Source organism: Silurus meridionalis, chromosome 1 (assembly GCF_014805685.1).
Source record: "Silurus meridionalis isolate SWU-2019-XX chromosome 1, ASM1480568v1, whole genome shotgun sequence".
Classification (NCBI taxonomy): domain Eukaryota; kingdom Metazoa; phylum Chordata; class Actinopteri; order Siluriformes; family Siluridae; genus Silurus; species Silurus meridionalis.
Genome location: NC_060884.1, coordinates 9,997,254 through 10,021,603, shown reverse-complemented (window position 1 = coordinate 10,021,603; position 24,350 = coordinate 9,997,254). Strand labels below are relative to the sequence as shown.

Here is a 24,350-nt window from a genome sequence, read left to right as displayed (position 1 = left end):
CGCCTTTTAATATGCTATCAAGGCAGTTGTTCATTGTTATAAATAATGAATGTAAAGGGTCTAGTATAATAGTAGAATAATAATACTTCCGGGGCTAAGGTTGCTGTAAAACTAGGCGACTCCATAACGTCACGTGATAGTTTTCGGGTATTTTCGGCCTTGCGAGCTTCCGTAGCATTTTACCAGGTTGGCCTCGATTGTCGGACGTTTTCTGTGAAGGTCGTGCACAAAAAGGTTACATTTCCTGGTTCAAGTTTAGTTGTTTCTTAGTGAATTATTTCTCTGTTGTAATATATGTGGTGTCCGATGTGAGATATGAGAATATATGTAGTTATGCTGAATAGTATATTTAGCGAAATGCACCTGATAAATGTCCCGAATATTATAATCTGTGTGAACAGCTAGCATGCTAGTGTGCTAGCTTTGTGCTTTCTTGTAATGTTCATTGGGAATTAGCTGTCTGTTTGTTTATTACCAATTTAAGTCGTATGGAGTTTTATCTGATGTTCTGAACCGTTGAATCACTGTTTATCCATCATTTGGTTATAATCAGGTACGGTAGATGTTAACGTAGGTCTTAGCTTCTAGACGCAGGCTGTATGATTACACTGGATTGATTAGTGTTGTGTCAATAGTGATCTGGGTCTCATCTAAACGTATACTGGGCGAAATTCAATTTTTAATATTTATTATTGTTATTATAAATATTGTTAATGAAAGCTCTTCCAGGCGTTTGTAGTGCTTCCCAACCCACAATGTTCATGCAGTATAGCACTTCTATTGCGATGTCCTGAGATCTTTGCGGGACATGCGGGTTTTTAAGGAAACGGATTATAAAATCTACAGTAATGTCGGTATACTCGTGCGTTTACGTAGCTATTGTTTAATTTCCGAAATTTGACGTTGATTTTAGTTTTGGTTCCTTGCGTTCAATTTTAGGTCACATTTGTTTCCACCTCCATTGACGATAAATGTGTCTAATCTGTCTGTGTTTGTTATCTTCAGGTCTTTCAGCATGTCTCTTGCAAAGCCACAGATGAGAGGTCTCCTCGCAAAGCGCCTGAGGTTTCATCTGCCCCTCGCTTTCGGCCTGGCTCTGTTTGCCGCAGTTGCATTCAAGGTCAGTCGCGAAGTCTTCAGAGCAAATTTTTAGATGTCATGGATAGCCTCTGCATAAAACTCATTCATAAAGTAGTCATGGTTGTTGAATTGATGGTTGTTCCACTGGTAACAGTAGTGTTTATTTACCCCTCTACACAGTTCACCTTGTGGACTACATAATTGCAGATAACCGCATACACACCAGGCCCTGTTTACTCCTGCATTAACATGCGTTGGAGAACACATTACAAGTGGACAGCTAGGAAGCATAGGTGTTCACATCTGGCATTATAAACGGATCTTTACTGAGGATCTTTACAATGCATGCATATTTTCTGCTAACGACGGACCTTTGTTGCATCACACTACATACACATGACCATATGCATCCCATACTTCTTGGATCACAGCTTTTTGGCACATTAAATCAGGTTCACACCTGTACTTGTTCATCTGTGATCTGATTACCGCAGTTACATGTTTATGCCACATGCAAGTAGGGGCAGAATATGCACATTTGAGCAACAAATTTGCCTCACTGGAACGATATCTGTTACAGCTTGACAGGATGTCTATAAAGATATGGTCGGCTATTGTTTCCCAACATTTTTGGGATACATTGAAGTACTGACCCCAAACCTTTGATTCACATTATTGCAGTGTTAGGTTACATGTTGAACACTGTTCACTGATAAAAAGAAACAACTGCAACCAGTGAACTTTTTTTTTTTTTTTTTTTTTTTATATAACAATTCTTAACTTTGGCAGACTGCATTTCGTTGCCTTGTATTTGTACATGTGTAATGACAATAAAGTCGAATTGAATCTATACTCATTTAAATTCCAAATTTCAATTGCGATTTTAGCGTATTTTGTCTTGCTGCTGAACTCTAGTTAGATTTTAAATCAAGGCTGCTTACTTTGTATAATGTCATAGTTTTCGAAAGCTGGTATTTTTGATGTTTTCATTTAAAACTGATCATTTTTTTCCTTTCTAGTACACAGTAACAGAGCCCCGGAAACAGGCATATGCTGACTTTTACAAGAATTATGATGCCGTGAAGGTGTTTAACAGTATGAGAGAGGCTGGGGTTTTTGAGAGTGTAAGGCCCTCTGGAAAATAAATTTGATGTAAGTATTTTCCTTCCCTTACAAAATGTATTCTAGTCAAGGTGTGTTGTAGTGTGCTTGCCTAGTAAATGTTAAAAATGTTTGCTACATGTGAACAGTTACCTTTAACCTCCAATTTGAAAAGGCAGTTGGTAGAATTATAAATATTAAGCTCCTCCTCATATTTGCTCTCACAGTGGGGGGGAATCTATATTCATATAATGTTTGTGTTCTCTTACAGGTTTTCTCTGCAGTTTCTTTACTGATGTTAAATATATAATAAACATAAATAAAGCATTTTCGACTCCTGTACAAGTGTATCAATTTCTTGAGCCATTACAAAATCTTACATGTGTTTAAAAAATGTAAAAGAATGTAATATCCTAACATTTATAAAATTATAATGCTAAAGATGTCAAATTTCTACTGACTAGGTTTACAACTTTATTTTATAAATTTGACAGATTGAACCGGTTTGTAGAGAGTATCAAGCTCAGTGTAGGGGATGTTTTACAGCAAGGTGGAACTGCTTAGCCATGCTAGAGCCCAGCATGTCATATCATATTAAAAGGCTGAACCACACAGATTGGCAGAAAGCTCTGGAGTGTTTTTGCATGTTGATTTTGATATTTTTTTAGCTACACACTGAAGAGTGCTTAAACAAAGCTTACTGAACAAAATTTATTGGAAATCATGATGGCTGATTATCATCCCAGTTTTTTTTTTTTTCTTCTTCAATTAAACCAACTTTTACTTGTCCAACTGGACAGCACACTGGATCACTGCTACATTGCATACAGGTTAGTGCTTTCTTTCTTGCTCACCTCTCGGACAAGCTAAAGCAAGACAAACTATTTACATGAATAATTAACAGAACAGTTTAGTTGGTGGGTTACTAATAATTTGCTTGACCTGATTAAAGTGTTGATGCTCTTACATATGAGCAGAGTATGAGTATTGATCATAAGAAATGAATCATTTTATGTTTTTTGATTTCATTTAAATCATTTGGGGGTGAAAGGGGTAGCTTTGTATTATTATTTTTGTATTTTGACACTATATGCGAAATCTAGCAAGTTAAACATTTATTTTTCAGTTTAGTGATCTTTTAAATAGATGATAAGAGAAAACCGATATTTTGATGTGTGGCCTAAGTAGATCTGATATTTTGCAGATGGATGGAAATTTTTTAAACATTAAATAATATAGATATTTACTACACTCATGAATGATGAATAGGCCGAATGCGTCTGGAATGATAACTGAGGGCTCTATCAGAGACCTACTAGACATCCCGAAGTTAACACTGAGGAAATAAGACGTTTCCCAGTTTTATATGTATGGGGTGATGTTTAGTAATAGAAGGCCTCCCCTTCTGCCCTGGTGTCCAGGTGTGTAAGCACCCTGGATGCGTGAAATAGATCTATTGTTATAAGAACCGGCCCTTTGACTTGAATGTCTTTCATTATGTTCGGCCTGAAGACATCATACAGAAGACTGCTGTGGGCCTCAGGAGGCATTAAGCCATTGCCTTATAATGCATAACTATGGACAAAATGTTCACAGTGAAAACTGTGGTCTATAATTGGATGTTTTGTCCTTTTTTGCAGCTGATATAATTTATGTGAGGACTATATATTATATTGGCTTTTCATTTTATCCTTTTTTTTTGTAATGCCTTTTGTGCCTCTCAGGGTTTCTGCCTCCTACAATGGGGAGTTTTCCTTTGCCACTATCGTCACGTGGTTTAATTTATATGCACTAACTACATATTATTATCTATTTATCTCTGTAAAGCTGCTTTGCAACAACTGTCCACTATTAAAAACCCTATATAAATAAAACCAAATTGAACTGAATACAAAAAGGGTCCCATTCTCGAGATTCCTCATTTGGCATTCGAGCTATAGCTTTAAATAGCAGCCTGGGAGCGAACTGAGTGGAATTGAAACTGAAACGTGAAACGCTTAGAGCCGTTACCCCGCCGTTAAACGGGACCAGAGCCTGGCTTTCTGTAACGCCGTGCACCAACTATACATTCGAAGAGGAATAGGCAAGCGAGATCAACATCACTCATATTAATTGAGTTCCTACGAGATTATATCTATTATCGTGCAGATTAGAGTTAGATTAGCGCTACCATTTTACGTCCCTGTTCACGCATGCGTAGTGCTTTAAAGGACGCCAGGCAAGCCGCTCGTCTCTCCATTAGTTAATGTAGCCGCTTAGCTAGCTGCACGTTTAGGTGTTTAACCCGGCGTCTGTTTGTTTTTTGTTGCAATACTTAAGTCAGTCATTTTGGGTTTAACGCTAATATTTTACTTCACGCCAACCAGCAATATCTAAAGTAAGAACCCGTTCTTATTATACAGTTAGTTCCTGTTAACTTTGTACTGAACCCGGTTTCTTATTGATCAGACCGAAGGCAGCTAACGACGCACGACTTTGGCTAAGCAGCTAGCTAAAAGTAAATGTTAGTAGGTTTGTAGTAACTGTATTAACGTGATAAAATGCCTCAAAAGCGGCGGTCACAGTCTTGGGCAGAACTGAAACAAGCTGGAAACAACAGTTTTAAGACCGGACAGTATGGAGATGCCATCTCTTTCTACAGCCAAGCCATCGAGGTGTTGAAGAAATCGGGTAAGGAAGACGAGGTCCTGGCTAGCTGCTTATTCATTTGAAGATGAGCCAAGGCATTCTTCACTCTCATGTTACTCTGACTAAAGTGTCAAACTAGCATTTCATCGTATTTTAATAATCTTCTGGCATGTATATACTCGCATGAACTTAACGCTATCAACTGAATGTAGTCATTCGCATTAACACAACTTAATAATATCTAAAGACTTCTTCATTGCAGGTGCATTCAGGATTATTGATCGTATAGTTCAGAAATATATTTTTCACCAATTCTCCAAACTGCTATTCTGCCTTGATTCAGCCTGTCCTGCTGTTAAAAGTTAAATTAAAATCCATTAGTTTCTGCAGTAAACTAGATCTTTACGCAGGGGCGCCGTTAGGGGGCGCAGAGTATGCCAGGCATATGGGCCCAAGAGAACGCTAGGGGGCCCCACAATCAATTAAAATTTTTCCAATTAGTTTTTTTTTTAATCGTACATACACATATATATATTTTAAATAATAACACTTTGGTGAAATAAAATAAATTCCCTGTAAATAAAATTAAACTATTAACTTATATTATTAATAATATAACATTGTGTGTGTGTGTGTGTGTGTTTGTGTGTGTGTGTGTGTGTATATGTATATATATATATATATAAATAAATAAATAAATAAATAAATAAAATATGGGGGCCCAAAATTCTGTCTTGCATACCCCCCTTGAAACTGTTAATTGCGCCCCTGTGTTTACGTATGTATTTCGAACTTCAGTCTGACAACTAGACAAGTCTTATAGGTCATTCTTTTTGTACTCATACAGGGCATTTCTTTAACAGAAAGTACTCCCAGTCTGGTACTTATAATTTGATTTAAAAAAATTGTCCTTCATATTTGCACAAAAACATAAAGTATATATCGGAACAATGATGTCTGTGTTTGAACAAGCTGATGGTCCATCTGAATGCGTATTTAACAACTGAAGTGTTTACTCTGTGTGATTCACTCTTCTGTGCAAGCATATTGGACAGATGGCTAAAATATTTACAGCTGTTTGAATATAATTATTTTTTAAAAAATTATAAATGTTTATAGGTTTGCACCAGATGCAAGCCTTAAAAGAGCGACACGAAAAAGCAATTAGAAGGATGTTTTTTTTAGAGGAATCTGGACACTTGTTCAATGTTTAATTAATTGGGGTAATCTGGTTTTGCATTTTTTTTTTCCCTTTTCTGCTTTTATAATGAGCTTTTGTTTAAAGGTTTAACAGGTTTCTGTTACTTTGGGATGAGAACGCACAAACTATATTCTAAAATTTAGCTTCAGTTAAATTGTACTTTAAGTTCTCGAGTACTAAAAGCAAAAAGATAAATCTAAACACAGGGCACAAGGTTGGAAAACGCTTTTATTTATTTTATTTATTATCGGATTACCACAGCTTTATAAAAGTCTTCCATAGCCTGGTCTTTCCTTGGCCTTTGATTGCCTACTGAACGTTTTAAACATGTCAATTTTTGAAGGCACTTTCTGAAATATTTCTACAAATGCTTTGAAATCTTCACTTTATGACCACTCACACACCTTTTGTAAACTAGTTTCACTTATTTTACTCAAGAATATTGTGGTTTTTGTTTTCAGGTCAGAAGAACCAGGAAGACCTCGGTATTTTATATTCAAACCGAGCAGCCAGTTACCTGAAAGATGGAAACTGTAGTGAATGCATTAAGGACTGCTCAGTGTAAGTCTTTTAGAAATTTGTTATTCAGGCTCTAAGTTCAGAAGTATTGTTTTATTAGGTAGATGAAGGAAAGGTTGAATGCAATTTTTAAGATTTCCCTCTATTCTATACTGGCCTGAGTTCAGCTGCCGATTGATGTAGTCTAATTTGAATGTTAATTGTGATAATCCCATCCATCTGTTTTTATATATTCAGTTGTCAAAAGTAGGACTGCAACTAACAATTATTTTGATAGTCAATTAATCAGATGATATTTCTTCTTCAATTAATCGTATAAACAAAAAGAAATGTAATTCGATGTTTTGTTTATGACTACGGTGTATATAGAACCGTAATTCAGGGTATTTGTGTTTAAAAAAAAAAAAAAAAAAAAAAAAAAAAACGGGATTTCTCCTTTAACAAATTCACACATGCTGAGTTGTTTTTGTAAAAAACAAACAGCATTTGAGTGTGCCAGATAAAGCAATTGGTGTAAATCAACATTTCAACAACCATGATTTAAAAAAATTTATAAAATAATACATTTGTTTTGACAATTTTGGTTAAAAAATATACAAACATTTTGTTCAGTAGTGAAGGTATAAGCCTATTTCTTTTATTTATATGTGACATATATATATATATGTGTGTGTGTGTGTGTGTGTGTGTGTGTGTGTGTGTGTGTGTGTGTGTTTGTATGTGTATATATATATATGTGTGTGTGTGTGTGTGTGTGTGTGTGTGTGTGTGTGTGTGTGTGTGTGTGTGCATATGTGTATATATATGTATGTGTTGTGCTAGTTACTTAAAAATAGTAACTAGTTACAGTTACTAGTTACTTCATTCAAAAAGTAACTAAATTACTTTGTTAATTACTTATACCAAGAAGTAATCCGTTACTGTTAAAAGTAAATTTTTTTAGTTACTTTTTTAAAGAACCTTCTTTAATGTTCCCATTAAATCCCCTTTATGCGTTATGGTCTACAAACACAAAAATAACTTAAACACAAAGTCATTTTTAAACACTATTTAATTAAAGTCAGACCAGCACAAACTGAATATATCAAAAGGATTTCTGAATTAAATAACAAAACAACTCGATCTCGCGGGTAAAGCATATATATATATATATATAATATATATATAATTTATACATACATACAGTGAGGAAAATGAGTATTTGAACACCCTGCTATTTTGCAAGTTCTTCCACTTAGAAATCATGGAGGGGTATGAAATTGTCATCGTAGGTGCATGTCCACTGTGAGAGACATAATCTTAAAAAAAAAAAAAAAAAAAAATCCAGAAATCACAATGTATGATTTTTTTTTTTTAAAACTATTTATTTGTATGATACAGCTGCAAATAAGTATTTGAACACCTGAGAAAGTCAATGGTAATATTTGGTACAGTAGCCTTTGTTTGCAATTACAGAGGTCAAATGTTTCCTGTAGTTTTTCACCAGGTTTGCACACACTGCAGGAGGGATTTTGGCCCACTTCTCCACACAGATCTTCTCTAGATCAGTCAGGTTTCTGGCCTGTCGCTGAGAAACACGGAGTTTGAGCTCCCTCCAAAGATTCTCTATTGGGTTTAGGTCTGGAGACTGGCCACGCCAGAACCTTGATATGCTTCTTACAGAGCCACTCCTTGGTTATCCTGGCTGTGTGCTTCGGGTCATTGTCATGTTAGAAGACCCAGCCTCAACCCATCTTCAATGCTATAACTGAGGGAAGGAGGTTGTTCCCCAAAATCTCGTAATACATGGCCCCGGTCATCCTCTCCTTAATACAGTGCAGTCGCCCTGTCCCATGTGCAGAAAAACACCCCCAAAGCATGATGCTACCACCCCCATGCTTCACAGTAGGGATGGTGTGACAGGTGTCTTTATGCAGCTAACGACCTCTAACAGGTGCATCTAATTTAGGATAATAAATGTAGTGGAGGTGGACATTTTAAAGGCAGACTAACAGGTCTTTTGAGGGTCAGAATTCTAGCTGATAGACAGGTGTTCAAATACTTATTTGCAGCTGTATCATACAAATAAGTAGTTTAAAAATCATATATTGTAATTTCTGGATTTTTTTTTTTTTTTTTTAGATTAGGTCTCTCACAGTGGACATGCACCTACGATGACAATTTCAGACCCCTCCACGATTTCTAAGTGGGAGAATTTGCAAAATAGCAGGGTGTTCAAATACTTATTTTTCTCACTGTATATATAGCCGATATATAGAACAGTTTTACATAATAGCATTTCATTTAAATGATACCATTTTCACATGATGATCTACAGTTTTTGCTCACAGTTTCGCCTTCATCCACGACTGGGATGCACACTTTTTCCTGCTGCCGGTTGACCCTGTTCTCTCCGCCATTTAGCAAACAGCTGTGTTATAATACCGTCACGCTAACTCGTAATTTGAGCAGCCCAACTTATCGATAATGACATTTGTTGACAACAAATTTTATTATCGATTTTAACGGTTACTTGTTGCAGCCCTAGTCAAAAGTAATTATGGTCCTTGCATTGGCTCCTACATAAACTCCTAACATAGTCACCGCCGGTGTCTCAGTCTAGGCCTAGGCCGTTCCCACCCATCTCTACCTTTTTTAAAAATGTAGCAAAAGCATGGTGCAGGCCTTGGCTGTCCATGACCTCCTAACACAGGGGTGGCCAACCAGTCAGAGACCGAGAGCCACATTTTTTTACTGTGTTACCGCAAAGAGCCACATCATACACACATGCACACATGAACCATCACCCATCCCTTCCTCTAACACATGCATGCGCACACACACCTCTGCTCAGCCAGATTTATTGTAAATGTCACACACCAACATAATGACAGAAATTGACTTCTACAGTTCTAAGACCACAGGCCAGTCATTTTCAACAATGAACATTGTGTGTTTTTTTTAATGTGCATGTTCACTTCGCTTGATTTCAATACGGTATTTTCGTCAAATGCGCATTTCCCGGTACGGGTAGGGGCAAGATCATTTAAGTCTTAAAAATACCGTATTGAACTCAAGCGAAGCGAACACGCACATTAAAAAAACACAAACTTCGATATAAACGTAAGAGCCGCATGAAACCAGCCAAAGAGCCGCATGCGGCTCACGAGCCGCGGGTTGGCCACTCCTGTCCTAACAGGAAGTCTCGCACTAAAACACCTGCTGAAGCACCTCCTTCAAATAAACTGATGCTTTCATATGTCGCAGTCACTTATTTTGGATATACTAATTAATTGCAGATCTTGATCTGTCAGTGCATGATTTTATGCACTTCTGTTGGCACATGATATCCTGATTGCATAATTGCATCAATGATCAGGGGTACAGGTGCTTTGTTGATGTGGGCTGGTGAGTGTGATGATAAAAATTTACTACCCAAATATTAAAATTTCTCATAATGTCTAGGTGATTGGGAAATGGTATGAATGAGCATTGGTACATTACAATGGCCTGTATGTGTGTATCTGTATAGGCACTGTTAACTAATAATCGCATTTTCTATGTGTGTTGCTGGTCTAGGTTCTGGTAAAATGTTAGTATTCAGAATAACAAAAATATACAACCAATTTTTCAAAAAGTTAAAAAAAATAAAAAGATTTTTAATATTTACAATATTTTACTCAAAACTGTTATTTACAATAGAAAACATCACATGGAAAAAGAAAATATAAGGTAATTTTGATTTGGGTAATTTTAAGTATTTTAGGTAGGCAGAGTCTCTCAGAAGTAAAGATTGGCAGAGGTTCACCAGAAACATTTTGAAATACTATTCCTCAATATTAAATTCATCATCTACGATACATTTCATCATCAAAAGATTCTGAGGATATGTAGAAATCTCTGTGCTCAAGGGTGAAAATCAATATTGGATGCCTGTGATCTTTGGGTGGCACTGCATGATTCAGGTAGGAAATAGGCGTGATTCTGTAATGGGGATCACTGCATGAGCTCAGAAAGGCCTCCAGTAATCCCTGTCTTTGAACGCTAATCTGCATTTGTGGGCAAGATGCAGAAATAAGATTCATCATGCAGAGAAAAAGCCATATGTAAACATGATCCAGAAATGCCACCATCTTCTCTGGGTCAAAGCTCATTTAAAATGGACTGAGGCAAAGTAGAAAGATGTTCATTGGTCAGATGAATCAAAATTTGAAATTCTTTTTAGAATGGACTGCATCCTCCAGACTAAAGAAGAGAGGGACCACCCATCTTATCAGCGCTCAGTTCAAAAGCCTGCATCTCTGATGGGGGTGCATTAGTGGCTATGGAATAGGATGCTTTTACATCTGGAAAGACACCATCAATCTTAAAAGGTATATACAGGATTTAGAGCAACAAATGCTACCATATAGACATTTTCGGGGAAGGCCTTGGATATTTCAGCAAGAAAATACTAAATCACACACTGCATCAATAACAACAGCATGGCTTTGTAGTAGACTAGTTCAGATGTGGAACCTTTCACCAACTGAAAACTTTTGGTGCATCATGAAATGGAAACTACAACAATGAAACCCAGGTCTGTTAAGCAGGTAAAATTCTGTATCAGACATTAATGGGACAATAATCCTCTCTCATCAACTGTTCTTCAATATCAGATGTATACAAGCTGTTATTTGAAAACGACGGAATGATACACAGTGGTAAAGATGGCCTGTCCCAATTTTTTTTCCAGACATGTTGCAGCTTTTAAAATGACCTTATATTTTCTTTAAAATCAAATTTCCTCAGCTTAAACAGTTTTTAGTAAAATAATGTTTTGAGATTTGTAAATCATTGCATTGTTTTTATTTTTCGTTTTATTTATTTATTTTTTTCTTCCAAACTTTTCTGGAATTGGGGTTTATTATTAAGTTATTGTACAAGCCCATACTGATTAACATACTTTTCCTCTTGTTATAACAGATCTTTGGAGCTGGTCCCATTTGGGATTAAATCACTGTTACGCCGTGCTACTGCTTATGAAGCTATTGAGAGATACAGACAAGCTTATGTAGACTATAAAACAGTCTTACAGATTGACTGCAACCTGCCTGCAGCTCACGATGGAACCAACAGGTAGGGTTTGTAATGGACATAAGATGACATAAGTAACTAGCATTTATTTATTGGAAAATCACTTTGGATGTTTATGTAGTTGGTGACGGACTCTGGACAGTATACAAGTGTGGTTTTGTTAAAAGCAAGGAAAGTTGAGGCATTTGTGACTTCAGTTTGGTAAACACTGGGGGTACAACCTAATATGTATACATCATTTGGATTGAGCAAATGTCTTATTTGATTCAAATGCAAAGGTATTTAAGGCATAAGCTTTCTAACTTCTTTTTCTTCCAAGTTTAAGATTGATGGTATTTTTAGTCTGTGTTCCAATGAACCAGTGTCAGAATTAATTTCTTCATGGAGACTCAAAGCACTTTGTAAGTCACTCTGAAAGTCACCTCTGAAAATGGTGTAGGCAAAATGGCATAAATTTAAATAGCAATTTGCGACTAAATCGCATATGGGTATGATTAGGCCATATAGTGCATCCCACACACACATTAAATGTATGATTTAATAACATTATGATTATTCTCAAATTATAAATTTTTATTATTTTTCTGAGAATACAGGAATTCGTGCATTAATAAATAAGCATGGGTATGGAGAACCGGTATTTTTTTTATTTTAACCGGTAAGTAATTGGGTCAATACCAGACTAGAGAGAAACTTCAGGACAAACACTACGGTTATCGATACTCTGTATACTTCGGTGGTAATGGTGAAACAATGCTATTTAAAATACTGTCAATTTGGCTTGACGCCATTTACTTTCTAATTTCCGAGTGGCCTGTTTTAAGGTGCTCATATGAACATTATACCATGGTGCATATTTTTTCTCCTCGATCACTTTGTTTTTAAGAGGAGCTGCATCATCTAGAGTGATGGAAAGTTAATTCTAGACATTCTCTGGCCAAGTCGAGCTCTGCAGGGTCAGATGACTATCAAATTAATATCGATAACTCCAGAAGATTATTGAATAAATAGTTGTGATATTGAATAATGGAGACATTAGTAATATAATAAAACATTTATGAACAAAACACGGCATCTACCTCAAGCAAGGCACTGGTCTTACTATGTCTCCATCGTGTCTCGACTCTTACTATAATACTCCTGCCTCAAATGAAACCAACATTTCATTATACAATCATTTTGCTGATTTATAGGCTCTGATAGTTAATTACTGGAATTATTGGCAAAAATCCATACCGATATAGTTTTTTCGGGTAGCTTCCGTTGTTGGAGCAGCTGAGAAGGTCCACTGACATTACGAGAGCGGCATCTACAGGTGAATCATGTGATTGCGTGCTCTTCAGAGAGTGCGATATTATATTTCTTAAAATATTTCTTAATATAATAATTTTTATTTCGTTTTGCACATTTTCGTGATTCGGTGGTGTGAATTTTTTTCTTTCTCATTTTTATTCAAGTTCAGTGCTAATTTACATTTTTTTTTTTTTTTAATCCAGTATCCATTTGAAAATCTATTGATTAATCAGTTATCGGCAAGTATGATCCGAACTAGCTATCAGTATCGCCAAAATCCACTAGCGTTGGATAGTGCACAGCATCAATAAAATGTATAGGATACCCATCCCTATTAATACATGATATTTGCTGCTGCTTGCCAGGGCCAGTCTTTTGGTTTGGATTGTTTTACCCTGTGCATAATTAAAAAGCTAAAATGTCAACAAACATTGGTGTGTTCATAATAAGTGATTTTCTATGTTGTTTGGCAAAACAGATTAGTCTTTGTCTTGCTTTGTGCTTGAGGGCAGTTTAACAGCTTGCACCTGTTTGGAACCCAGAATATTGGTAATTTTTTTTTCTATTTTGGTCAGTTGAGGGTTAAAGCTTTCTCACTGACTGGTCTAAGATCATGTGTGATTGCTGTCCTCACACCTGCTCAAACAAACTGCATGTGTAATGACATACAGCACATACTAGAAAGGATCTGCTGCTAACATGGTGGACTGCAAGTTGTTATAAAGTGAGTCCTCCATGGATTGGATTTAGTTGTTCAGCACAGATGCTCAATTCACATCAACTCATCAGTTGCATAATAAACAAACATCAGAACATGCATAGATTTGTTTGCGTTTGTTTGTCTTTGACCTGACCGATGTCCTGAAATAATTTAATTGTTAACTGATACCTTAAATCATATTGCTAAAGCTTTTTTGCCCTCACTTAATCTTTTTCCTTCACCTAGCTGTTAAGCAAATGTATACACAAATTGCAAATGCAAGGAAGGGTTCCAGTAATGTTCAAGCTACAACAAAATCCGTTGAATTCAAAACATCAATAAACAGTATTTACACACAAGCAACATTGGTATAAAATGCATAGCTGAGCAAAATTGTTAGTTATACAGATATGATCAATTACCACTGAACAGAAAGCATTAAAACAGGCTTTATCAAATGAAATCAATTTCATTTATCTTTAGAATGACTAAGGCATTGACGGAAATAGATGGACCATCTTGGCGAGAAAAGCTTCCTCCTATCCCGACTGTTCCCATGCCAGTGAAAGAGAAATTCTTGCAAACTGCAAACTCAACTGTGACTGCTCAGCAGAGCAGAATAAACGGAAGTAAACAAGGTAAAAACTAAGTCTATTCTGACTTTCAGTGGTAATATCTTTTAATTAAATCTCATTTAGATTATCTACATCTACATTCCTGTTTTTTTTGTTTTGTTTTTTGTGTTTTAATATAGAGGCTAAGTTTAGCTTTCTTTAATGATCGATCTTAACTCAATTAACTTCCAGTAGGTGGTGATATGAAAAAGGCCAAACTGCTAAAGGAGGAAGGGAATGCATTTGTGAAAAAGGGACAACACAAGAAGGCAGTGGAGAAATACACCCAGTCTTTGAGCCAAGACCCCAGTGAGGTCACAACCTACACAAACAGGTAAAATCTCTGAGTATTTATTACTTGAGACAAAACAGGCCTACTGAAGGAAAAACACTTTTTTTTTGGAATAGATAAAACTTTTATTTTATTCTAAACTGTCATTTACACCTTTTCTGATTATGTAAAGTGAAACTAAAACTGTTCAAATCTCAGTCAAGATTATCCTACAGGTTTGCATGTAGGGACTTTCCATTTTGCATATTTTCTAAGCTTATGTATGTTGCGAGGCCTGCTTGAACTATCTAGCATATAATTAAATAAAATGAATAAAAAAGGGTTGTAGATTATGTATAAGCACTGTGTGTATTAAATTGATTTACCTTTTTTTTTTTTTTTTTTTTTTTTACATTTGTAAGGCCCAGACAACAGAATTATGCATGAGTTATACATAATGCAAAATGAGATCTGCTCTTGGTTCTTTAACACAACACATTCTCCCTTGAGTAATGATACAAACTGAAAATGATGTAGATCAGTACAAAATATATATATTTTTAAATGTATGTTAATCATGCATTGTGCCTTACTATACCTCTTCTATACCCATCTTTATTAAAATAGCTTAATCAAGTGATTGAATACTTAAATAAAATAAAATATTAAATAAATAGCTCTCTATCCTACATCACTTCATAATTTTCACTGATCAGCATGTGGCTTTTTTTTTTTTTTTTCTTCTTCTTTATTTCTGTAAACTGTATACTTTGATTATTTTTATTCACATTATCCAACAGCACAGCACCCAGAAGATTTAGGATCTGTATTTCCATTTACATTTAGAGGTGTTTTTATTCCTGTTTTTTTATTTTTTATTTTTTAGATCACACTACAACTAAAACAAAATTTCTAATCCAATTAATTTACTCCTATTTGTTGGCGTTTCTACCAATTTTGTGGAAGTCCAGTTAAACATGGCTCCTAAGGCCTTATATAGAAACCAATATGTAAACTGGGTGTAATGAATTTGTGAAACCTTAACTTTAATTTACGCTGTTCTTTCTGTGTTCTAAGGGCTCTGTGCTTTCTGTCACTACAAATGTACAAGGAAGCAGTGAAGGATTGTGAAGAGGCTCTTCAACTGGACCCGGCCAACATTAAAGCCCTGTACAGACGTGCCCAAGCATACAAGGAGCTCAAGGTGAGTAACAAAAAGCCACGATGACAGACTTGAAAAATACTCAAAACTTTTATGCACTGCTTCCCAAATATGCTGATTTAGATAATTGCAAGTAGTACCTAATATAGTGCTCAGTGCATGTATGTTAATGCTGATCAGCCATAACATTTAAACCAGCCAGTTCTCAAAGTTGATGTGTCTTAAGCAGAATAAATAAGCAAGCATAAGTAACTCAGCAACTTTGACATCAGTCAAATTTACATTTACAGTATTATATATAATATGGGCTGTCACTCATTTCAAATATTTAATCGCATGATTGTCATGAGTTAACTCGTGATTTTTATCTTTTCTAAATGTAACTTAAATGTATACTTTTTAGATAAATACTTTAATCAACATGGCTATTGACAAATATGCATGCTTTATGCAAATGCTTATTATTACTGAAACCACCCTAAACAAAAAGCATAAAGAACACAAACCTGTGTCAAAGATGCTAGACATGTTTTTCAAAGAACTTGTTCATGTCTATTAAACAAAACAGAACATAGAAAAACCACAGGTTCCCATTACTTCTCTTTCTTTGCACTGAGCCAGTTGCTCAAACAGACTTTTTACGTTTTTACTTTTTCAGATGACGGGGCAGCTTGTAAAATTGCTCTTGTAAATGTTTAAAAGTAATTATAGAGTTTTAAATTGCGTAAATCATCAAAACACCAACACGAAACTTTTGCTATGTTTCCACACGTACGGTTTTAATTGCCGGTTGTGCGCATCATGGCGGATTTTGGTTCTTGATTTCAAACTTGGCGCATCAGTAAAACAAATGTTTAGTATTAAGTTATTTTTCAGTGGCGGTTTATTTATTATTTATATCCGAGTAAAGTGAGAACGCTGTGAATAAATGTTATGTGGAAGTTTTTTTCAGCTTTTTGATTCGAATAAAGTTCATGTCTCATGCAAGAGATCATGTGCATAATGTGTATGTGGTTTTTAGTGTATGCGTTTTATTGTTTCGTTTTTTATTAAACAAAGTCAAGACAAGCAAAAAATAAAGTGCTAGTTTAAGTGGTTCAGGACGAGGTAGGTCTTCACCTGTTCACACAGCAAGTGACTCAGCTGTTTGGACATCTAGGGGAAGTTTATTTCACCAACTCGGTGCCAGAACAGAGAGGAGTTTTGATGTATACTTACCACTTCCCCTGAGAGAAGGTGGGACCAGACGAGCAGTGCTAGAAGAGTTGTGATTGGTTGTCAACTAGGTCAGAGCGTCTCCAAAACAGCAGAGCTTGTGGGATGTTCCCGATATGCAGTTATAATGGGGCAAAAATAGACTAAGGCAGGGGTCAACAACCTTTTTTCAACTGATAGCTACTTCTTGGGTACCGATTAATGTTCGGGGCTACCAGTTTGATACACAGTTCTGAAATAACAAATTTGCTCAATTTACCTTTAATTATGTTATAATTAATAATATTCATCTATGTGAAGACACTAATAATGTTAATGATTTCTCACAATAATTATCAACAATTTAACAAGGTAAGAAAAATATAACAATATGCAAAACATTTTCTATAAATCTCTGCAAGTATTTACATTTTCAAATGATTCACTACAACATTTTAACTAGCCACTTACAATTTCAAATCATGCACCAAGTTGCATCATGTTTGTACATACAGTGGTACCCCGCTTTTCGACTTTAATCCGTTCCTTAAAACTGGTCAAAAGGTCGAAGATCGAATGTAATTATCCCATAAGAAATAATGAAAAACCAATTAATCCGTTCCCGACCTCCACCGATACCCATTTATTAACATTTTTTGCCCTGCAGTATTAATACAGGTACATAAATAATACTGTATATAATTGTTATGCAGTGTAATGAGCGGAGGCAAAGCACAGTTCGCTTTGGTTTAACGAAAACAGGGAGAGTTTAACACAAAAACACACACGACAGTCCATAGAATCCCGACAAACGAGAGAGAAGGTAAACACCTTCACATACCAACAATAACCGACAGGGAGTGTGGATGAATGAGGGGTTTATATAGGAGCTGGGGATGAGTGAATAATAAGCCCCAGGTGTGCATTGTTAAAGCCGGGGGCTTCAGGGAAAGCGGAGGTTTTGACAGCCGCCAAAGGGGCCGTGGCGGGTGGATTTCTGAGAATAATACAGTTTCTTTCTTTCTTTCGACTTCTCCCGTTAGGGGTCGCCACAGCGGATCCTCCGCACGTTTGATTTGGCACATGTTTTACGCTGGATGCCCTTCCTAACGCAACCCTCTCCAATTTATCCGGGCTTGGGACCGGCACTGAGAGCGGCTGGGGATGGTACCCTGACCGGGAATCGAACCCGGGTCGCAGCGGTGGGAGCGCTGCGTCTTAACCACTAGACCACCAGGGGACCTAAATTCTGAGAATAATACAGTAAAAAGTATAAATAAAATGCATTACAGTAAAAGTAAAAAAAAAAAAAGCTCCACTACACTAAGCGAAAATGTCGATGTCCGAGCCGGTCGATAAGCGGGGTATTACCAATTATGTAACATGCAAAAATCAGCTTTCAGATTTTCTGAAATTTCACCAAATCTACAGCAGCATCTGCACAGAGCGAAAGTGCAACACCTTTTTTCTAAAAAGTGCACATCTTGGCTTTAAATGCATTTAAAGCACTTTTTAATATCAGCAACTCATGTCTCATTTCTGCCTTGCAGCTCAAAGTTCAAATGGTTTGGTTTCCCAGTAATGTCTGTTACAAATGCAAGGTTAAATGTCCACTCGGTGTCCTCCAGCAGCAAGGTGTCTTCGCCTTTGAATTGCATGAACTCTTTGATCTCACTCAAAAGTGACAAAAAACGAGGCACAATTCGGCCCCCGCTGAACCGTCGGATTTCCGTGTGTAGTAGCAGGTCACCATATTCAGCTAACAGCTCCTCCAATAGCACCTTGAATGTTCTGTGCTGTTTAGCTCTGGAGAGGATGCTGTTTATGATTGCAACGGGAGTCATGACGTGCCCAAAGCCCGATCACCTTTGCACATAACGCCTGCTGGTGAATGATGCAGTGAGCGATGAATCCTGTATGTCGGCCAATCATAGCAGGAGCCCCGTCGGTAGTCACTGATACCAGCTTCTCCAGCGGCACTTTTTTCTCAGTGAAAAACTCCTTTTCCGCGTTATAGATGTTAACTCCCCTCGTAGTTGTCTTTAGGGGCAGTAGTTTCAGATGTTCTTCTTTTGTGGGAAAATCATCAAACACTGTCCGGATAAAGACAATCAGTTGCTGCTGATACTCAGCTGATAATCAGCTGCTGCTGCAATACTGCTGCTGTCCACAGACCCGTCACACTGGATGCTGAACCACCTGCACTTCGCCAGATCCCAGTCCAGCTGATCGGCCAAGTTCCTGGACATAGCCGACACTCTTCTTACCATTGTAGTTGCTCCCAGTTGGACATATGAGAGAGTGGAGATTACATCCGTTCCAAATTTCTCGTCTTTAAGCACAGTTTTTGCAATGATCATTGCTTCTTTGAAAACCTCCTTCTGAAAATGCCTTCTTTTTCTTAATTAAGAAATGTGTAGCTGTAAATGAGGCTTTGGTTGCTTTTTGGGAGGTTTTCACCGGTCTCGTGAAAAAAGACTGCTGTTTGCACAAACCTGCCTTTAACTCGCAGGCTTTTTCCGTTCATAGTGCGCTGCCTGACGGGTAGTTAGCATGGTAGCTTGCGTGACACATTCTAAAATGTTTTTCAACATTGTGCCGCTTTGCCATCGCCACAGTCGCCCCACAATTCAAACACACACAGGAATCTTTCACAGTGGTAAAAAGGAACTCTTCCTCCCATTACTGTAAAAAATTGTTTTCTTTTTTCTGCTACGTTTTCGGGGGTAAAAAAATCTCCTCACCTACACTGCGCCCGCTATCTGCAACCGTTGCTGTGGAGACCAGCTAGCTTTACTCTAATATGAATTTTTTTTTTAATATCGCCATTTCCAAATTTACACCAAGGCAAGTGTGATTTAAAAAAGAATAGCAACAAAAAAAAGTAGATACAGATACAGTTCACTTGTAAGTGGTGCTATGATGAGCTATTTTTAGTCATGTGGTCCTTGCAGGCAACCTGGTACCCATGGGCACCATGTTGGTGACCCCTGATCTAAGGAAAGACAAACCATGACTCCAGAGATGGAACCAGGATGGCTTCTTTGTAAAGAAGGCTCTGCTGCGAAACCATGGGTCATGGCAGTTATTTGGATATTAATTTGGCAAAACAAACCTTTTCATACTAATACACCATTTAATAACAGTGGTGTTCCTGAATGGCAGTGGCCTCTTTCAGCAAGTCGAGTCTTAAATTGAAAATTGCTATAAAATCGAACCTCTATTCAAGCCCTTTAAGCTCTTCCACTCCAGCCCATGTGTGCTTGAGACTTTGTTGCAATAGGCACACATGTGGTTGAATACAGGATTTTTGTTATTATTATTACAATACATACTCACACACACACACAGTGGAACCCACTAAATTTGCCATTTAACGTCAGTTATCTCGATCAGCACTGTGCAGCCGCAGAAAGACTCGCGAAAGTGGCGGCAAAATCAAGCCTTACAGATGCTACAGGTGTTAGTTAGTGCACATATGCCTTTTGTTGTTAAATGTTATGCAATGAACGGGAGGAGAAAGCGCTTGGTAAGAGTGCGGCGCGGCGCTTGGTACGCACGTACCGGGATACGCATGAGCGATAACAACGACCGCCGTGAACCAACATATACCAACAATAACGGACAGTGAGAGTGTGGAAGTTTAAATAGGAGCTGGTGATGATGATAAACGAGCACCATATGTGCGCGATTGAAGCCGGGAGCTTCAGAGAAAGCAGCCGAGAAAGCACCTGCCATGCCGAAGGGGGCGTGGCAGGTGGATTCCTGACAGTTAACAAACATGTATGTACATTTTTATAGCATGCCTTCATCAAACAAATCGCGGCAACGCTGTTGTGTAAAAGAAAAAAACCCTCCAAAAACACATGCGTGCACATTCTCATTTATTAACGCACATCATGTACATAAAGAAATTTCAAGAATAATATATTGCCGCCATATTGATTTTCGTTTTTCTCGATCATCGGTTGCTTTCGTTTATCTCGATGCTTTTTGGCAACCCCCTAGGACATTGACATGTCTGTATATATTTTTTTGCATGTTTTGACACTTTGTGAAGTGTCAAGTGAACATTTTTATATATATACACACACACACACACACATATAGTGTGTGTGTGTGTGTGTGTGTGTGTGTGTGTATATATATATATATATATATATATATGTGATATATATATATAATATAAAAAATTTATAATTGATATGACAATCTCTCGCCCTGCGAAATTTCTGACGCTCGATAGTGGTCAAAGAAGTAAAGTTGTCTGAAACCATTTGAAACAGAAAAAATACACACAATCAGCAATTTTAGTGATGTGCTCTTGGAACAATCAGTTTAGAGCAGAAAAATTAAAACTTGAAATCGGTATGAAGCAGGAAAGACTGTCAGTCATTGTACCATCTTTGACTTACGATGGGGTCAGTCTGTTTATAGTCACTTCTGGGATATAGTTTTTTATTTTGTATAGTTTTTACAGTTTTCTTGTACAGTACTGTATAATCTAGTATACAGTAGGTTTACTGGTCGGCGCTATATAGGGTTTTGTGTCTTGTCTTGTGTCGTCTGTCTGCACTGTCTGTCTGCACTGTTTGCACTCGGTTGCACTCGATGCACTTTATGTAGCTTGTGTTGTAGCTCTATGTTGTTTTGTTTGTTGTTGTTTAGTGTAGCACCAGGGTTCTGGAGAAACGTTGTCTCGTTTTTACTGTGTACTGTGTACCACTGTGTATAGTAGAAATGACAATAAAAGCCTCTTGACTTGACTTGACTTGAAATACCTTTGGCAATGGGATAATCACCAGTGAAAACTTCTATTGTTTTGATAAACTCCTGAACTCCTATAATACAAAATCTAATATTTGGACTGCCACTGCAGTGTAATTTTATGCTGACTGCGATACAATGATGAACTTGACATAGAATTGTACCTTTTTGTCCCCATGTAACTGTAATAACTATTTTGGAACTTTATCTCTTCTACAGAACAAGACAAATTGTGTGGAGGATCTCAATAGCTTGCTCAAAATAGAGCCGAACAACACTGCTGCACAGAAATTCCTTCAAGAAGTACTGAGGATGAAATAACTTTTTAATAATTTTTTTGTGTGTAGTGCGGTTTGTTCAGTGCCTCAAGTTAACCTAATTCTCAGATCTGCACCACTTCTTTGACACATTCAGACTTGTTATTTAAAGATGGATGTTTTAGATATAAAGTTGTTATAAAGTAATCTAATTTCCTGCTTAAATGTGTTGAATCACGTTTCTATTGTTTAACTTAGCGGTTTACAATGGTCTTATTCAGTCTATTCTTGTTAATTGTACAAAATAGTGAGGAGTGGAGTGTAAGGGTTTGTTATGCAATTAATGTATACTTTTAATTACAGTGCAGGGGTTTGTACAGTTATCAGAATTCAGATACATTAACTTTGAAATGTTTTGGACAAGCATGCAGTGCATATATACTTCATTTTTGCATTTGGTTAGATTAAGATTTACAATAACATGTAAAACACTCCAATTAAGCATTTTACTGCCGACATTAACTTGATGGTTGTGGTCAAAAACAACCTATACATTTTAATAATTGGCTAACTGACAATACAGTGTGTGTTTGTGATAAGTACAGTTATTGCTTACAGTTCATAAAATGAAGCCAAAGGCCTGCTTTGTTTTTAAATAAATAGATTTACAGTATATTGCCACCATGTCCTCCAAATTTATTAGTGATGTACCTGGCTGTATGAAATGTGTGTTGATATCAACTATTGAACTGGAATAGAAATATAGGGTTAAATTTAGGCTGTGCTTTTTTAAAATAATAAATAAATATATAAATATAAAAATGTATGAAAAATGACACCCCCTTCTGGGACGACGGGCATACAAACCGACGTGGTGCATCATCTGGTTTGAGCACTGAGAAGTGGCCCTTCCACCAGAGACCTGCAAGGGACAGATATTTCAGTCCTGCTCCTGCAAAATTTTTATTTTCTTCCTCCTGCAAAAGCGGTAAAATTTATAAGTACTTTTATTTTCAATGCACTGACTGCTGCTTCTTGCTACTCTGCTTTTTTTTTTTGTTTGTTTGTTTCACTTGCTTCCCATTTGAATATAAATAAAAAAAGAAATGGAAGATAAACCTTTCGTTTTATTTGTGACTTTTTGTGTAAATGTTCAACACAGACATGAACAAGGAACTTCAGAACATAAACTGAAACCATATATAAAAAGGCCATGGTTTTGTGTTGTATATTTCTTTCTTTTATAATGAAATGTTGCTTTAATAGCACTCAGTGATTCTCCTCTGTCTTGTGCTTCAGACATTTTGCCTTGGTGTGCTCATCCAGTGGTCAGTAGCGAGAACTGATCTATATCTATATATAGGTGCAACTCAATAAATTAGAATATCATTAAAAAGTTTATTTATTTTAGTAATTCAATACAGAAAGTGTAACTTGTATATTATATAGATTCATTACACACAGACTGATATATTTCAAGTGTCTATTTCTTTCTATTATGGCCTACAGCTGTTGAAAACCCAAAATTCAGTATCTCAGAAAATTAGAATATTGTGAAAAAGTTGGACTTGTGGTGTCACACTATAATCAGCTCATTAAATCCAAACACCTGCAATGGTTTTCTGAGCCTTTCAATGGTGTCCATCTGGTTGAGGCTACATAATCATGGGGGAAGACTGCTGACTTGGCAGTTGTCCAGAAGATGATCATTGACACCCTGCACATGGAGGGTAAGACACAAAAAGGTGAAATGAAGCCCATTCAAGAATTTGGGGAGATTCACAAAGAGTAAACTGCAGCTGGAGTCAGTGCTTCAAGAGCCACCACACACAGACGTATCCATGGGCTACAACTGACGCGTTCCTTGTCAAGCCACTTCTAAACCAGAGACAACGTCTGAGGTGTCTTACCTGGGCAAAGGACAAAAAGGACTGGACTGTTGCTCAGTTGGCCAAAGTCGTCTTTTCAGATCAAAGGAAAGAACATTTAGCATTTAATTTGGAAATCAAGGTCCTAGAATCTGGAAGAAGAGGAAAGGCACAGAATTCAAGTTGCTAAAGGTCCAGTGTAAAGTTTGCACAGTCAGTGGTGTTTTGGGGAGTCGTGTCATCTGCTGGTGTTGGTCCACTGTGTTTTATCAAGTCCAAGGTCAACACAGCTGTCTACCAGGAGGTTTTAGAGCACTTCATGCTTCTCTCTGCTGACCAGCTTTATGGAGATGCTGATTTAATTTTCCAGCAGGATTTGGCACCTGCCCACACTGCCAAAAGCACTAAATGTTGGTTAAATATCCATGGTGTTGGTGCGCTTGACTGGCCAGCAAACTCACCAGACCTGAACACCATAGAGAATTTGTGGTATTGTCAAGAGGAAAATGAAAAACAAGAGATTAAAAAATGAGCTGAAGGCCACTGTCAAAGAAACCTGGGCTTCCATACCACCTCAGCAATGCTACAAACTGATCACCTCCATGCCACACCAAATTAAGGCAGTAATTAAAGCAAAAGG

General features: G+C 37.0%; 2 protein-coding genes and 1 non-coding gene across 4 annotated transcripts; 2 read left to right on the top strand and 1 right to left on the bottom strand.

Annotated features, from left to right (window-relative positions):
- The first annotated feature begins 99 nt into the window (after positions 1-99).
- LOC124387371 (cytochrome c oxidase subunit 6C-1) lies at positions 100-2,523 on the top strand. Of its 2 annotated transcripts, none has more exons than XM_046851699.1 (4): positions 100-234; positions 1,006-1,120; positions 2,100-2,232; positions 2,453-2,523. In XM_046851699.1, the coding sequence occupies exons 2-3, from the start codon at positions 1,016-1,018 to the stop codon at positions 2,223-2,225; spliced, it is 231 nt and encodes a 76-aa protein (XP_046707655.1). In that variant the 5' UTR covers positions 100-234; positions 1,006-1,015; the 3' UTR covers positions 2,226-2,232; positions 2,453-2,523. The 2 variants fall into 2 exon arrangements, with proteins under 2 accessions (XP_046707655.1, XP_046707663.1); XM_046851707.1 differs by having other exon boundaries at positions 129-219.
- A 1,641-nt stretch (positions 2,524-4,164) lies between these two features.
- On the top strand, positions 4,165-22,515 carry tomm34 (translocase of outer mitochondrial membrane 34). Its single transcript, XM_046855121.1, has 7 exons — positions 4,165-4,851; positions 6,472-6,571; positions 11,474-11,626; positions 14,061-14,215; positions 14,384-14,525; positions 15,540-15,666; positions 21,805-22,515. The coding sequence occupies exons 1-7, from the start codon at positions 4,722-4,724 to the stop codon at positions 21,904-21,906; spliced, it is 909 nt and encodes a 302-aa protein (XP_046711077.1). The 5' UTR covers positions 4,165-4,721; the 3' UTR covers positions 21,907-22,515.
- On the bottom strand, positions 17,987-18,058 carry trnag-ccc. Its single transcript has one exon. It is a non-coding gene; the product is annotated as a tRNA-Gly (tRNA).
- Positions 22,516-24,350: the final 1,835 nt, after the last annotated feature.